This window comes from Podarcis gaigeae, assembly GCF_964106915.1.
Source record: "Podarcis gaigeae genome assembly, chromosome: 14".
In the NCBI taxonomy this organism is placed as follows: Eukaryota; Metazoa; Chordata; class Lepidosauria; order Squamata; family Lacertidae; genus Podarcis; species Podarcis gaigeae.
In genome coordinates, this window is record NC_139690.1 from 13,540,178 (window position 1) to 13,557,796 (window position 17,619).

General features: G+C 43.3%; 1 protein-coding gene across 4 annotated transcripts in view; it reads right to left on the bottom strand.

Moving 5' to 3' along the window:
• FBN1 (fibrillin 1) overlaps positions 1 to 17,619 on the bottom strand; it is a 216,037-nt gene that overhangs the window by 123,684 nt on the left and 74,734 nt on the right. For all 4 annotated transcript variants that reach the window (XM_083712342.1, XM_083712344.1, XM_083712343.1 and 1 more), the window contains exons 7-8: positions 7,877 to 8,074; positions 5,741 to 5,866 (exon numbers count right to left, since the gene is read on the bottom strand). In XM_083712342.1, coding sequence (XP_083568468.1) covers positions 5,741 to 5,866; positions 7,877 to 8,074 — 324 coding nt within the window. The remainder of the gene's footprint in view (positions 1 to 5,740; positions 5,867 to 7,876; positions 8,075 to 17,619) is intronic.

A 17,619-nucleotide genomic window follows, 5' to 3' on the forward strand; every position in this document is an offset into this window, starting at 1 on the left:
AGCACATAATGTTTTTAATGGGCTTACTTTTTGTCTCCTATTGCTAATGTCTGGAAAGTCATCAGCCATATTTGCCGTTACCTCAATGAAACCAAAGTGCTTAAACTGATGACAATGGTATTTATATTAATGTCAACAGCGCTATAAACAGTGAAAGGCTGTTTGGGTTAGGCTCAGCCTTAAAATAAAACCTGGAGATTTTGCTTTCAATAAGACCAGACCCTCTGTAAACAGAGGCAACACTAGCTTGAAGATAAACAGTAGGGAACTTGAGTCAGAAAATACTTGAATCTAATCCATTTGCAACTACCCCCCCCCATGCCTCAATGAATCAGGACTCAGTTCATACCAAAAAATTAAATTGCTGCACTGGATTCCTATTTTAGTTGCTGAGATTTTAGGAACACCTAGAGGGTTAGAATCTGTCTGAGGAGCCGAAATCCACTCAGGAAGAAAGCAGCAAGTGATTTTGCCTCCTTATGTGCACAGCCATTGGTGAACTAAGGTCAATTGTTTTATCCAAATCAGAGGCAAATAATAATAGTGTCAAGGTCAGCAGAGGTTACCCGTCAGGAATTCAATACCATAAGCTTCTGGTAAATACTACAAGTGAAGCAACACATTTGAAGAGTCAAAGGCAACAGGGAGAGCCAAGAAGCACCTCGTTCGAAATGGAACCAGCCTGTGTTTTGATTGCCCAATTCAAATTACAGGAAAGCTATTTCTCGTTCCTGGGGAGATGTCGTTGTGGGCTGAGAGCAAGCTCTCCCCAAGCGCACAGGGCGGGATAGCTCCTGCGCCACTAAATGGTCCTCAGCCATGTCACCCTTAGGCCATCCAATTCAGGTGGTCCGGGGGCATGGCGCGGGCTATTTAAACTGCCCATGGCCAAGGACTCGCCCCTGTTTTTCTCCCTGCTTGGCCAGTTCTCGGGTCCTCTCTCCCTTAGGTTAGACTCTTTTATTTCTTGACTTTGCTATAGACCTCGGTTGGTGTCACCTTGGTTGTCCAAGGGGCCTGGTAGGAATTTTTCCACTTGGCAAATTGGCACCGGCCATTTGGTTTTTTTCGCTTACCTCGTAGTACAGTGGTGCCCCGCAAGACGAATGCCTCGCTAAACGAAAAACCCGCAAGACGAAAGGGTTTTCCGATTTTTTAGCGGCTTCGCAAGACGAATTTCCCTATGGGCTTGCTTCGCAAGACGAAAGCCCATAGGGAAATCTCCGGGGACAGTGGGGAAGCGCAGCGCGCCTTCTCCTCTGTTCCCGGACCTGTCCTAAGGCTTGCGGTGGGAGGTCCGGGAACAGAGGGGAAGGTGCGAAGGGCTTCTCCTCTGTTCCCGGGGCTTGCGGTGGGAGGAGGGTTTTTCCTCCCCACCGCCAACATTCAGAACAGCATTCTGAATGTTGGCGGTGGGGAGGAAAGCCCTCCTCCCACTGCAAGCCTTCAGGACAGGTCCGGGAACAGAGGGGAAGGTGCGCAGCGCTTCTCCTCTGTTCCCGGGGCTTGCGGTGGGAGGAGGGTTTTTCCTCCCCACCGCCACATTCAGAACAGCATTCTGAATGTTGGCGGTGGGGTGGAAAGTCCTCCTCCCACCGCAAGCCTTCAGGACAGGTCCGGGAACAGAGGGGAAGGTGCGCAGCCTGCTGCCCCGCGCGAGGGGCGCTCTTAAGCAGAGCGCCCCTCGCGCCGGGCCGACATTCGCCGCTTGGAGAGCCCTGCGGGGAAGTCCTGCAGGGTTCCCCAAGCTGCGAATGTCTGCGCCGCGCGAGGGGCGCTCTGCTTAAGAGCGCCCCTCACGCGGGGCAGCAGGCTGCTATCCGCAGCTTGGAGAGCCCTGCGGGGAAGTCCTGCAGGGCTCCCCAAGCTGCGAATGTCTGCCCCTCGCGCGGGGCAGCAGGCTGCTATCCGCAGCTTGGAGAGCCCTCTGGACCTCTTCTGAAGGCGGGTGGGGGGCAAAAGTCTTTGTCCCCCCTGCCTGCCTTCCCGGGGGATTTTAAAATGCTGGCGGGCGGCAGCGCTGCCGCCCGCCAGCATTTTAAGATCGCCCCGGACAGCGGAGAAGTCTCCGCTGTCCCGGGAAGGGGGGGGGAAGCAAAGACTTTCGCCCCCCCACGTCGGCCTTCAGAAGAGGTCGGGGGACAGACTGTCCCCAAACCTGGTCTGAAGGCGGTTTCCATAGGAACGCATTGATTGATTTTCAATGCATTCCTATGGGAAACCGTGCTTCGCAAGACGAAAAACTCGCAAGACGAAAAGACTTGCGGAACGAATTAATTTCGTCTTGCGAGGCACCACTGTAAATTGTCACAACTTTGTAAGGTTTGGTGGTTAGGAATTGGAGTATTAGGTTGAAGGGATTGGGAGGTAGTAGCAATCATCTACCCCTCCTAATTCAAGGGTATTCCGTTAAAGGAATCCGGGGGCGTGGTCTCTATCCAAAGCCCCAGAAGGAGCGCTAGGGCCATGGCACGACCCCTAGCAGTGACCCTGGGGGAATCCCTAGTTGATGTGTTTCAGCAGGGCTCCCCCTACTGATGGTTAACCCTTCCAAGACTCCTGCAGACAGGCAGGAGTCAGATATAGTCGTGTGGTTTCCAATGCCTAAGCCAATACATCTCACATTCTGTAGCCAACAAAGTTGTGGCCTTTTTCGCCCATTAACCAAAAATACTGCTTCACGTGTCTTTATTCCACTTCCCGGGAGGGTCTGGGACCTTGCCATGCAAGAGCAGATGAGATCCAGGGCTTGTTCACATTTCAGTATTAGTTGATAATCCACTCCTCCCTCCCCCATTCAAATTAGACTGGAGTAGTCCAAAAACCTGCACATAATTGATTTAATATATGAGGAGCAACTTTGATTTTCCCCCATTCATACCAACAGGTGTTCCCTTTTGTGCTTGTCCCTATTTTCTAATTTGTTGATTCTATTGTGCCATGTAAGTAAAGACAGGGCATATGCGCAAATAGGTGCTGATGTGGCCTGCATTTTAAAAAAAAATTCCCCACCCAGGAAGTGCACAAAAGCACACAGTCAGTGAGTTATAAACTCTCAGCACACCGTTTTTTAATGTGGTTTGCTTGTGCAATTTTCTGGTTTTTCCAAATCTGTGGGATATATATATATATACGAAAGCAAATATATATATATATATATATATATATATATATATATATATATATTGCTAAATTACATTCAAGAGTGCACCATAAATAGTAATGAACACAGCCAAGAACAGAAATGAAAGTACTACTGAGAAAGTAGTGGCCATGAGAGTAGCAGAAAGTGACAACTGATCTAGCCACTGAACAAATAATCTGTTACCCTGAGTAGATCAGTTTCGAGCCTGATTCCCCCTAAATTATCAGATTATCCCCATATTGGTTTAACATGAAATTATAGAAGGAAACCCTCACAACTGGTGTTGCTTGAAAGTAACTGTATTCTTATTTAAGTTGCATAGTCCCCATGACAAAAAGCTGCAAACACATAGTAAAATCCCATGTGATCAAGTCCCCAGTCCCTTTAACTTTAGTGAGAGTCCTTAAGGTCCTGATTTTGGAAGGCTAGAGGAAAAGCATGATTTGGGTAAAACTGGAAGCAAGCATGGTGTGGCACTTACAGGCTTCATCACAGTTCCCTCTGTCTTCCCCCCTCTCCCCACAATTCAAGTATTGAGGATACAGCATCCATGTCTTGAATTGCACTTGCACTGACTTAACATTAGTCTTTATGCTCCTATAAGATCAACAAGCTTTTAAAGGGGTGCTAAAGAAAAGTTCAACATCTTTTCAAACTACACTTCTATCTGCTAAACTTATGAATGGAGTACTGACCAAGACAGCTATAAGGCGCCTTATTGAATGAATGACTCTTCATTGTTGTCCCAACATACCAACATCTTAATAAGGGTTTTCAAACAGAACATCCATTCATTCCAGCTGATGTTCTGCTACACCATGTACCTATCAAAAGTGGTGGGTTCTCCCTATATTATCCAGCCTATGAGACCTTAAATATAGCTGCAGCACTGTATACACACTTTGTGGCATGCAGGATTACAGTTTTGTAAGCTTGAATGTTTTAAGGAAGATCCAAGTTTAGCATCCCACTGAGGCTACATTCGTCACAATCATACGCTGTGTCTAGATCCACCCTTACTCTCCAAATCCTGACAGTCCTATCCACAACCCATTAAACAAGAGAATCTAGATTTAAAAAGATTTAAACCAATGGGACTAATTGCGGTATCTCAATTCCACATAATCCAGTTTAACTGGTTTTTGAATCAAGATGTCACTGATTTTAACTCTAGAAACACTACCAGTGATTCCTGTGTTTGAGAAGTTGCAACTTCTACCTTTGGCTGCCTTTTTGCCAACAGCACTGGCAGACAGAATGAAAACCGTATTTGTCTGGAGCAAATTCTTTGCAAATTGGTTTACATAAGATAAAATAAAAATGACAAAGGAGTTGTTCTATAAATATTATTATTATACCTAGATTTATATTTCCTCTGTTATATGGCACCCAATTTGCAGAGTCTTAAAGGGGTCTTACATTCAGGATGAGCTGTGTGATATTACAAGGGTTTATGCTTTACTTATGTATAGTTCCCATTGACCTTCATGAATAATTTACCAAAGGGAACACTTTCCTTCCTTCTTCTAAATAAATCCATTGAAACACATGTACACTGCTGAATGAGCTATGATGTTAAATAAGCTACGAAGCACAGCCCATGCGAAATGTTACTTTATTGGGATGGAGGAGTAAAGTAAGATCTGTGGGTTTTAGAGAGGAAAGAATGGGATTGATTGAAATAAGAGAGATACTGTCTGATAATATGCATGTGTATTTATGTGGACACGGGTGGCGCTGTGGTCTAAACCACTGAGCCTCTTGGGCCTGGCGATCAGAAGGTTGGCAATTCGAATTTGTGCAACGGGGTGAGCTCCCGTTGATCTGTCCCAGGTTCTGCCAAGCTAGCAGTTCAAAAGCAAGTAGATAAATAGGCACTGCTGTGCTGGGAAGGTAAATGAGATTTCTGTGCACTCTGGCACTTGTCACAGTGTTCCATTGCGCCAGAAGCAGTTTCGTCCTGCTGGCCACATGACCCAGAAAGCTGTCTGTGGACAAACACCGGCTCCCTCTGCCTGAAAGCGAGATGAGCACCGCAACCCCATTGTTGCCTTTGACTGGACTCAACTGTCCAGAGGTCCTTTACTTTTTTACCTAAATTTATGTGATTCGGAGTGGGCAAGAGAAGGCAGAGAAAGTATCATTTGCATGGCCCTTCCTTTATGTACAATAATGTCCAAGGATAAAGTACAATATGGGGAGAGCAATGGGGATATAAAAAGCTTCAACATAGCTTTCTCCTGTTCCAATCTTTCACATAGTTATAAATCAAAATATTGTCAAAATATGTTCCCCTTTCATTTAATTCTGACCTACTGCCACAGTTATACTAGTCTAGATGTTGTTGTGGTGGTGGTTGTATTTATACCCCACCCATTTGGCTCGGTTTCCCCAGCCACTCACATAAAAATACTGGTGGGAAAATGGAAGTGTCACGAAAGGCTAGAAATGAAACAGATTTTATGCACAGAGAGAGATAATACTGAAATGCCCTTTGTGTAATTTATATTTGCAAACCTCTGCGAAGAAATATTTGAAATACAGTTTGCTTCAAATTTCCCCTTATTTTCAAACAAAGGTTCTGAAAGGACTTACCATCACATTTCTGTGTCACTTCATTAAACTTGTGTCCAGCTGGGCACTTGCACTCAAAAGATCCAACAGTATTAATGCAATTTCCCCCTTGACAGATTCCAGGGATAGCTTGGCACTCATCCACATCTATCATGCAAAAGGGGTGGGGGAGAAAAACCACACACACACAAAAAGAACTGTTAACAATTTGACCACACAAAAATTAAAAACAAATTCACTGTTCCCACATCATCTTGTAAGATTTCTTGCCTGGAAGAAAGTCCAACTTATTTGGAAATTATTAAGGTGGGTTTTTTTAGATTAATTTAGTACAGTCTCCCTAAGTACTTTCTATTTTAAAAAGTAACACAAAGAAATTTCGGCCTTTGTTGTATTTAAGTTTATGCCATCAAACTACACGAGGTACAAAATATATGAGGCTAGGCCCCTTGCTTAGCATCCTAAGGTCAGTATTCCATCAAGCATGTAAAGAAAAGTAAAACCCAATGTCATCCTTAATTATAGAGCCAGTTCATACTTAACATTTTGTCCTCAGGTACAAAAAGTACCTGTATGGATAATGTCACCCAATTGTTAATGGTTTCTCCACAAAACCAGGGCACAAAACTCTACTCCTGATTGTCGCTTCCATGTTGACTATGCATACATAAATACAATGTGCTTATATAACTCCCAATTAAAATTGCTCTTTGTGCATATTCCATTTATTTTTTTTCACATGAAGATTGGCTCTGTAAGTAAAAGGCGTTGTTGGCTATTCCAGGACACGGCAATTAATGACTGGGCAATGTTCTCAATATGCTAGACTTTTGGCCCTATCTGCACTAAACATTTATAGCATTATCATGCCAATTTAAGCATACTCAGAATACTGTGTACTGTAGTTCATAAAGGATGCTGAGCTATGTTAGGGGAACCTATTCCCTTGAAAGAGTATCATACCACTTTAAACGGTCAAGACTTCCACCAAGAATCCTGAGGAGCTCCTCACAGGCCTACAATTCTTAGAGAGATTTAACAGTCAATCCTTTTTCCTGGGAACTCTGAATATTGTAGCTCTGTGATGGGATTCCCATGATTCTTTGTGGGAAGCAATGACTGTTTACTGCTATTAGACAGGGGCCATTAGACAGGAGAATATGCTAGTTTAGGACAATGAAAGGTTAGAACATAACCACACAAATTGTATGGAAGTTGTTTCTGTAGTTTATAGAGCAGCCCCAGCTGTTTAAAGATAAGAGAAAGGGCTTGGTTTTTTTGCTAAACCATATCCAAATTTTCTAAAACAATAGACTGCCTTCAGTTCATCATGGGAATCTTTAGATTATGAATCTGATACTACTTTGGTTAATCTTTATCTCTTCTAGACCCATTAGCTACTGTACCTCATTAGACAATATTTTAGAGAATGGTCTAAAACAAATCCTCCCAAAAATGCAGTCCTGGGAATATAAAATCCACACCAATTTAGTATATAGCAACTGTCCCTTTTAACTTTCTCCTGCTTCCTGCCAGACATTCAGACAATAAAAGCATTTATACAGCTGTATATGTATAACAATAAAAGCCAAAAGCAGTGTAAGGGCTTTTGTTTGTGAGGCATGCTAAAGAATAAAGAAATATCTTGATGGAGTGGTATTCAACTAAGCATTAATCAGAGTAGACCTGCTGAAGTTAATGTACATAACCAACTTAGGTTTATTGACTATATTACTTAAAATACACAGCAAGCTGTTATAAACAGTGCAACCTGAGAGCCGTCCCATATTAGAGGAATCTCTCTACAGGGAAATATCAACGAGTTCCGGTTGCAAAATGTTAAAATAAACAATTTTATTGTGGCTGTGCTATCGCCAAAATCTGTTCTATCGTCCTGTAGCATTGCAGAATGGAGCTACTTTCCTTATGAAAGAACCTTTTGGCACCAAAGAAATTCAGTAAGATCCCTGCCTCTCTCTCTTGCAAGTTTTACAAAAGCCATTGCAATTTACAAGAGCATCCAGCACTCCGTAGATGCTTTAACAAATAGATCTGACACTCCTTTCCACGGCTTTCTCTACAATTTCTGACAGCAGATGAAGCTCGGTTGCAATCATTCTGTTAATAAAAATTTCAGCAGCTCCTACTGTACCGTACCTTGGCAGGCTCCTGTCCGTATGTTTGGAATGAAGCCTCGGCGACAAGGATGAGGCTGAGCTGGACACATTTCACAGGGGTGGCCCCACGCTCTCCCGACAGTCGCACAGCAGAGGGTCTTTGTGCAGACTATCCCGCTGAGCTGCCCCTGGCACATCTGATTGGTTACCAAAGTGAAGCACGGGCCTGTCCTATAATCTGGATCAGAAGAAGGAAACATCATCAGTGTTAAATCAGGGGGCGAATTTCCTTGATGCGAACTCAAAGCAACAATGTAAGAACTGGGCAGATAACTCTGCACGCTCTCCTCATCCCCTCTGCCCCGGCACACAGAAACAGCCATCATTTCAACTCTGGACCTGCTAATTCTGTGTTTTTACCCTGTGAACCGCCTTGAGTCCTGCAGGTATGGGACGGTATACAAACAAATTTCCACACTGCAATACAGAAGCAAATGTATAGCAAAAATGAGAGAAAGGGAAGTCAATAAATTATGTCCCTAAAATTTAAAGAAGGGCACTTCCTGATAAATGGACTTCCAAGTCTCATTGCCTCTTATTCCCAAAAGGGGGGAACAGGCCTGAGACAGAGGCTCAAATGAGGATCCGAAGTCATATTTATCACAGCCCTGTGTACCTTCGCAGTCTCGTTCTGTGCTTTGTGTTGTATACATCCCCCAAACTGCGTATATGAGGACTCCTCACATTTCATACGATAAGGAAACAAACTCTTTCTGATCTGTAGGGAACTGTAAAGGATCCTGGCCCAACAGGGGAAAACAGTAGCACTCTCTTCTTAGCGGCAAGGTTGCCTAACCCTTCCCTGATTAATCTTGCCTAGAGCACAGTACTTTTATTAATTATTTTTCCTACCACGGAATTTAACAGATCCTAAAGGGCTGTAGCTTACAACCAAGTTAATTAGAGGCAACTTTCAGTGATATGCAGGCACAAAGCACACCCATTTAACTGTGGGCAACCTTTGTCTGCAGCTAAACGAGAGGGCATGTGGAACACATCTGATTTGGTTTGTTTATGGTACGACAAACTATTTATCCGAGAGACAAAATTAAACTAGGCCGTTAATAAAATATTCACTTGTATTTTGTTCCATTCTCCCACGGCAACAACAAAACAGTGGCATGGCGAGCTCCCCTGCACGCACATACACACACTCTCACACACAAGCTCTCTTTTTTCCTCAAAAGAACATTTGTCACCTTCTCTGCTTCTTTTCTGCGCCTTCCTTTATTCCAGGCTTCCTCAACCTCAGCCCTCCAGATGTTTTGAGACTACATTTCCCATAATCCCTGACCACTGGTCCTGCTAGCTAGGGATCATGGGAGTTGTAGGCCAAAAAAGTCTGGAGGGCTGAGGTTGAGGAAGCCTACTATATTCCTTTATTCATCGGCCTCACAAAGAACAGATATTTTCCCTTAAAATGTTTTTCACACGCTAGTAACACAGGGCAAACACAAGCACCCCCCTCCAAGCCCAAATCCTTCACAAGTGCACCTAGGTAGTTGCCAATATAACTCTTACATTCGCACTTTACATCAGGGGTTCCCAAACTTCTGAACCCACCGACCTCCAAATGAGCTTATAAAGTTGCTATAGACCCCAACCCAAATGACTGGGAATGTATATGAGATAAAGTAAAGAAGTGTCAATATGTAATTAAGATTTATTTATCATCAATCACCATTAATAAGAATAAAATAAATAAGGGAAACTGTTGTGTAAAATCAACTAATGAAATGCATTAGCAAGGAAGGTACTCTCTGTATATGCCTGCTCATATTTCCTAATTACTTTTGGGGGAGCATGGTACCTCATATTAGGTTTGCCATACATCCGGAAAATTCCGGACATGTACATTAATCAGATGCCTAAAATGATGCCCGGGTGGGGTGGTTGATTTTTAAGAGATTTCCATAATTTCCTGCACGTATGGCGGTGGGTGGGACATTTCACACACAGCCCCTTCGTCATATCAAACAGCCCCAAACTACTAGCACCTCTCTCTGTCTGTCTCCAGGGCTGCCCCGAAGGGCACCAATGGCAAAGGGGGGGCGGGCCCAGGAGGAGAGAGAGCGTGTTGCTGAGGGTGGGCGGCAGGTGGGACACGGGCCCCCCAGTCTGTCCATGCCCACACTTCCCCCTTCCTCAACTACCGTTTTCTGCTCGTGCCACCTTTGCCTTTCCCAAGTTGCCCACGTAGAGGCACGAGGGGCAGGGCAGGGAAAGGGAGCCCTGGCGCAGACACACACACACACACACACGGTTCTGCATGCAGGGCTCCCCAAGTAAATAAAAAAAGGAACAGGAGAAAGATAAGCTTTGTTCTCTCCTCTGGCCTCAGCCAACCTCAATAACCTATTTTCACGTCGATGCAAAATAAAAAAATTCCTTCCAGTAGCACCTTAGAGACCAACTAAGTTTGCTATTGGTATGAGCTTTTGTGTGCTTCAGATACACTGAAACAGAAGTCACCAGACCCTTATATATAGTGAGAGGGTGGGGAGGGGTATTACTCAGAAGGGTGGTGGGAATGGGTGATTGGCTGAAAGGTGTGGTAAACCTGTTGACGACTGTTAATGACCGCAATTGGTCTTACAGGAAAAAGTGAGGGGTGAGATGGCTAAAAATAGCTATATCATGTATAATGAGATAAGAATCCAATGTCTCTATTCAGACCAGGTATCTCCATGGTTTTAAGTTTGGTAATAAGTTGCAATTCACCAACTTCTCTTTCCAGTCTATTTCTGAAATTCTTTTGTAATAAGACAGCTGGTTTGAGATCTTGTATAGAATGTCCTGGGAGACTGAAGTGTTCTCCTACTGGTTTCTCTATCTTGTGATTCCTGATATCAGATTTGTGTCCATTTATCCTTTGGCATAGGATATTTTCACGTGGCTTCACTGCCTCCTCTTTCTTTAATTCAGCTTCCTCGCTCAACAATTTCAACACAAAGCTCAACAACTTTGGGGGCGGATGTGTGTGTGTGTCAGGAATTTTACTTCTTGAAATATGACAAGCCTACCTGTACAGTCCCATTGACTGACCTCAATATCAAACACTTTGAGAAACCATGCCACTTTAAAGTGTACAGTGAAGGAGGCCCTTAGCAGAGGCTCAGTTGGTCTCAATGAACTATACAGTAGGACTGCATATTGTGGGGGGGTTAGATTCCAGAGGCTGTGTGTAAAGCCACCCCCATGTGGGCAATATTACCTTCCAGAGATTGCACAAGATCTCGCAGGGCTTTCTGAGATCTCACTAATGCCTCCAGAACCTGTGCGAGAACTTCCCACAGCCCAATAAGCAAAGCAGAGAACTTAAAAGATAATAATGTGTCAAGTTTTCCCACCATGGAAAGAGCTTTGAAGCTCTCTGCCCTTCCTTACTCGGCTCTGGAGGCCTTTGAGAGACTTTTTTTGCCAATGGCTTTTTCCTGTTCTCCTGCCCCCTTTAAAAAAAAAAAATCAGGCAAGACATGTATGTGTGCTGTTTAATGTAAACTTCTTAATTTCATTATTAAGTGGCCTATAAATTTAGTTGCATAAAATAAATTTGGATCAACTGAATTGCCAGATGCAAGCTTTTGAGTGTCATAAATTTCAGTTAGTATTTGAGATTAGGTCACACAAAGTCTCTCTCTCCAGGAATTTAAGCACTAGTCGGTTCAAATAAAGGTTATGCTCTTACTTGATGTGTTTTCTCCCACCCTTTATCCAATCTTCAGTTTTCCTTAGACTTGTTTATAGTTACTTGCCCCCAGTGGCAAGTTAAAATTTCCTCCAAATGTGAAAGCACAAAATCTTTACAAAATTTGTCTCAGCCTCTCACCCTGTCACCTGTCAGGCCACACAGCAAAAATAAGTATGGACATATTGCCTAGTGGGGTTTTTTTGTTTTTGAAACAAACATTGTTTTTGCACATCCTTCCAACTGGTTCAAAAGAAAGGGGAATCACTATGCAAAATACTTTGCAGAATGCTAGATTGAACACTTTCATTGAGTTCAATTTTCAAACTATAAACACACCGAATCTTTGGTTGAGTTGTGATATATCAGTTTGCCTATGTACAGTGCTTTTTTTTTCTTAAAAAATGTTTAGGGGTACTCTCATTTTCCTACTCATATTGTCCTTCAATGAGGCCAAACGTAGGTTCACAAAATGTTTAGGGGTATGCATCCCCCCAGAAAAAAAACACTGCCTATGTATATTTTCTTTTACACTAGTCTCTACACCCCAATGCTTATGTACCTACCTATTAAAACTTTGAAACATCTCCCTTGTGATTATGATGTGCTATAGAGCAATACATTCCCATTTTACCACATTATTATGTATTTATTTATATCCCGCCTTTTTTCCTGAGGGGGACTTAAGGTGGCTTACAGATAAAAATAGGAACAGCTAAAAATATTTTTTTAGAAAAACAATCATTAAAAAACAATTAAACATTTACACAAAATAGATGTAGTTGAGACCCAAGCTCTCAGACACATTCCTCTGCTAGGTTACATTTGTGGAAAGGCTGACAGTACATATTAAGTAACAATAAACCTGTCACATCCACTTGATCAGGGTTTCATTTGTTCTTGAATATAAAAATCCCCCATGGTAACTAGAAATATCACACTGATCTCTTGTTTTCAGAGGGGAAGGGAGAACCTTGAGGCCAGTGGTTCCCAAGTGGTGGTTGTAGACCCCAGGGGGTCCGTGTCACATATCCATCAACTGCCAGGGAGATCGCGTTTTGAGGGACCATGCCCTCATGCTAGAACACAACATTAAAAAATGTGAGAGACTGCGTCTCGCACAAGATTGTGTCACCTAAAACCATGTGTTTGTGGGTGTTGCGTTCTCGGGCGGGTTATGCGACTCACACAGGAGTGAAGCCTAGAAGACCCGTGGCCCAGTTTTGTGATGGGACATGTTGGAGGCTATGGCGGCACTCTTCCATAACAAAAACTACTACAGAAATATCAACATTTACAAAAGTAGGGGGTCCATGGCTTGGCTTTTGAAAAAACAGGGGGTCTGCACTCTGCAGCACTTAGCTAATTGGAACCACTCCTCTAGGCCTCTCCATCTGGCTCCTAAGAATGTCCCCTAGACTGTAGCCCGCTCTCCACAGGCTACGCCACTCACCAGGCCCTGCTCCATGCCCTTGTTGAGCATTTTGCCTGCAATATGTTCCTTGAACTATAATAATGCTTCTCGCTTGTCTGTAGAGGGAATAGAGAAGAGAAGGTTGGTGGGTGTAGAAAACTGGCTTTTGCACAGCTGGAATGCAGCCTACTGTGAAAAGGTCATTCATTGCTCCACAATCTCTTGCATCTGTCCCCATCTACTTTTCTGCCCCTGGCTCCACCTACAATTGGCATGGGACCCTTTAAAGGTTACTCATGAAGGAATGTGGTCCCTGGGCTGAACAAATGTGCCGCCATCCCAGGATCAATCAATGCCTTCTAATACAGATGTGCCTTCATATTGCCTCTTTCCAGATCTATTTTCACCTGAACTAATTTTAGAGAATTGTTGCCCACAACTGCCTGAAACCAATACAAAAGCATGTGGCCTTATTTCCTTCTATAAATACTGAAACTGAGAAAAAATATATGTGTCTCTAAGTCTCAAGCTATTAAAGCCACAACTGAAACAAGTTCCTTTGACATTAACTACTGAGACTAGTGGAAAAGTGGAAGTAGCCTAAAACAACTGTAGAGATTGTTGAAGCTCAGACTATTGGCAGGTTTTTATCTAAACTAGGCACAGTGCTAATGAACAACAATTGCTCCAAAGTAATCTATGGAACAGATTGAGCTAGTGAAGCCATTCGCAGGAATCATGACCCTGGAAATATTAGATTCTGGCATTTGTGTGTTTATTTTTTCAGCCAACCTTTTCGGCAGCAAGGGCAGATTCTCCAACAGGCTGCAGAAGAGAGGAGAGAAGGGAAACAGCACTATTCCATTGCCTGTGCTAAGAGACCAGCTGCTTTTCAGACTCCCCAGCAGTCATGTGGCAACTGCCTTTCCACCAGGCGGCAGAGCAGAGGGAGAAGTGAGAAGCAGGGCTATTTGTTGGTCCTCCTTCACATGGCAGCAAACTACCAGAACTGCTCCCATTCGTTTTAAGACCTGTAATCTGAAGAACTGGTGGCTGAGCTTACTTTCCCCCTTTCTCCTTCCTTCCTTTTTCCTTGGGTATCCTGAGAGTAGGGACTGAGGTACTATTTATATTTGTAAGCTACATTGCCAGAACCATCCTCAACAGCAATATAACCAGGAGGGTCAAAAGGATCAGCTGATTTCTCCAAACAAACAATCCCAGGATTTGAGCATTTCATGAACCCCTTGGAATGTGATTTTCTTAGCTCCTATAGGAAACTCCCTCAGGAAGAGCAACAAACAGTCATCAATATTCTTGACTCTATGAGCCACATATTCAAAGGGGTCAAAGAATCGGAGGTAGAAACTGATAATAGATCCAATATCCGCAATCATTTGACATCTATAGAAGTTCCTCAGGGCCAAGCAAAATCAGTGGAGAAGAAAGGCAGGGATGTTTACCTTCCTGTGCTCCAAAAATGAACCTAGTGGATCTACCAATACAACCCCTACCCAAAGCTGCAGGAAACGGTTGTATTTGTGTAGAACAAAATTCTTCTCTGAATCTAATAATGGAACTTGATTGGATACAAGCATATGGTACTGATTTAGATAAGATACACTCAAGTTTCTTGAGTTGTATCCTGGGGCTCCCCAGTTCAATCAAGTATGAGACGATGTGTGCAGAACTAGGTACAGAACTAGGTGTACACACAAAGGAATATTGGGTGTGGGCTAGCACTATAAAACACTGGTTGAATTGCCATTTTCTTTGCCAACCTTCAAGTCTGATATCTGACTTACTTAAGGACTCTTATAAAACCAGATGGTTCCAATGCTTACATAGCAAAATCAGATCTATTTGTATTGACTTGGAACTCTTGCATAATTCAAGTGAGCAATATATTTATCATAATACTGTATTCAAATCAGATTAAGGGACATTTGAAAAGAAAATATCAAGTCAGCGGTAAATAAATTTTGCTCCCCCAGGTTTCATGGTTTAAATCCAACAGTTAACAGGGTCACTTATATTTCAAAATTATTAATTCCAGTCCAATGCAGGGCCTTTATGTTAGCCCGACTATTTTCCAGGGACAGTCCCAGAATTATGAAAACCACCCTGGCTTCTGATTTGATCCCAGAATGTCCCTATTTCCCCTGCCAGTGCCACCACCGAGCTCAAGGAGGAGGAGGAGCTGGCGCTTGTCCTGAGTGCTGGTGGCAGTGGCGCCTGCAAGGAGGCATCCCATTGCCTCTCCATAGCCACCGCTACTGGCCTCCTCCCTTGGGCAGTTCATAGGGGAGGCTGGAGAGCAGGTGAGAAGGAGGAAGAGAGGCTGCCGCCACTGAGACCCAGCCTTGCAAGATGCACTGGCTCTGAAGGGCAGGCAGACGGCAGGGCCACCCTGGGAGGGGAGAAGAAGAAGAGTTTGGATTTGATATCCCGCTTTATTACTACCTGAAGGAGTCTCAAAGTGGCTAACATTCTCCTTTCCCTTCCTCCCCCATAACAAACACTCTGTGAGGTGAGTGAGGCTGAGAGACTTCAGAGAAGTGTGACTGGCCCAAGGTCACCCAGCAGCTGCATGTGGAGGAGCAGGGAAGCGAACCCCGTTCACCAGATTACAAATCTACCGCTCTTAACCACTACACCACATTGGCTCTCTGGCACACTGGAAGAACAGCAGAGCGGGGTGGAGCAAAGGGAATCCTGGATTTATAAGTATGTTGCATTTTTTCATAGATGTTCAACATTCCTGAACTTCCAAATGACAGCTGAAACACCCACATAACAAAATACCATTTAACTATCCAAACTTCAAGCTTTCAGAATAGACTACTTCACTCCCCACCCCCAAAAAAGGCATTGGTGGAAAATAAAACTATTATGTCCAAATCATGTCAGATTTTTTTCTAAAATTGTTGAGAATGGTGGGTATTACAGCACTTAAAATCAGCCGCAAGTTTTAGGTGTAATATGTAAAAAATATAAAATGTACTTGATTTCATAAATTGCTTGGGAAAGACACAAGCTTCAAGTCAGGTTGCCAAAATCAATGAAAGCCCCAGACACATGATCTGGACTTGAAATTTTAAGTATTTGCCATTTCCAAAGACTAAAATACAACTCAGTTTTAACCCCCTCCCCCAGCAATAATCTCCTTTTTCTTAACTATGAATTTCCTAAAAGGTCTGACAATTGAAACTGGAATATATATGTGCCTACTTGAATCTGCCTTTATGAATGCTAAATGTTCATGGCAACATAAATCTAACCCCTGTGACCTTCCCAGCATCACATGCTTCCTACATGGAATTCATTATGTTCAGCAATGCAGCAGTCCACACAATTATTATTTTTTTTAATTAAATCAGGCACAGTAAAAAAAAAAAAGCTTGTTATTAAGAATATTTTTCAGTACATTAAACAGGCATACACATAAGCTCCTAATATCTAACTCTTCACCTAGGATCCTTGCAGTCCTCCAGGTCAGGAACATATTAATTTTATTTAATAGATAGGGAAACCTAGGCTGAAAGACAGCATCTTGCAAAATATTATTTTGAACTGTAGCTAGTTCCTTTTTGGACAGGATGAACTTCAACTACATCTAGTTCCTTTTAAAAGTTACTTTCCAAGCACTGCTGATAGCAGACTATTCTGGTCCAGGTATGCTTAAAAGTATGCTGTAGAAGCAACTAACTTCAGCGGCATCATGTCCAGTGTGAAATTAAATTAAATTAGCACCAAAATACAGAATCATGCACTTTTTAATAAAGCAAAAGACAGGCTCGGCATAATGCCAAATTGCGATTTGCTGCTTTGCTTATTTTAAAACCTTGCTCAGGAGATATACCTGTATCGTAGTTAAAATTATCTACAATTATCCTACACTAGTTGAAGTACAGGGGTTTTTTTTAATGAGACTCCTAAGCCAACTCCTAAATGTTTTGCCCAAGAGGATTAATCAACATAGCTGCCTTTCCACTGGACCACCTCCTAACCAGGGATTTCACTGGGCTTGCATTTCTTGGTGCATCACCATCTAATATCTGGAGCCTGGAAACTTATTCACAGGAGTCCAAATGCCTGACTCACCATTTGGAAATCATTCTCCTCATTCGGGCCTGTGCAACCTGTGACCCACTTAGCTGAACACAACCCAACAGGCAAGTTTAATGGCCTGCCAGGCCCTTATCTCTCCCCTTTCCCAGGTTTTGCAGTCCCCAGCAGACAGCAAAACAATAGGGGTTATTGAGAACCCGCTGAGCTGCCATACACAGCTTGTGGTCTGCATTTGAGCTGGCAAATCACATGTTGTATAGGCTTGTCCTAAGGGCTCTTCTTATCAGCCATATTGGGTTAAACCACAGAGTCTAGGGCTTCCCGATCAGAAGGTTTGGTGGTTCGAATCCCTGCAGTGGGGTGAGCTCCCATTGCTCCGTCCCTGCTCCTGCCAACCTAGCAATTCGAAAGCACGTCAAAGTGCAAGTAGATAAATAGGTACCACTCCGGCGGGAAGGTAAATGGCATTTCCGTGCACTGCTCTGGTTCGCCAGAAGCGGCTTAGTCATGCTGGCCACATGACCTGGAAGCTGTACGCCGGCTCCCTTGG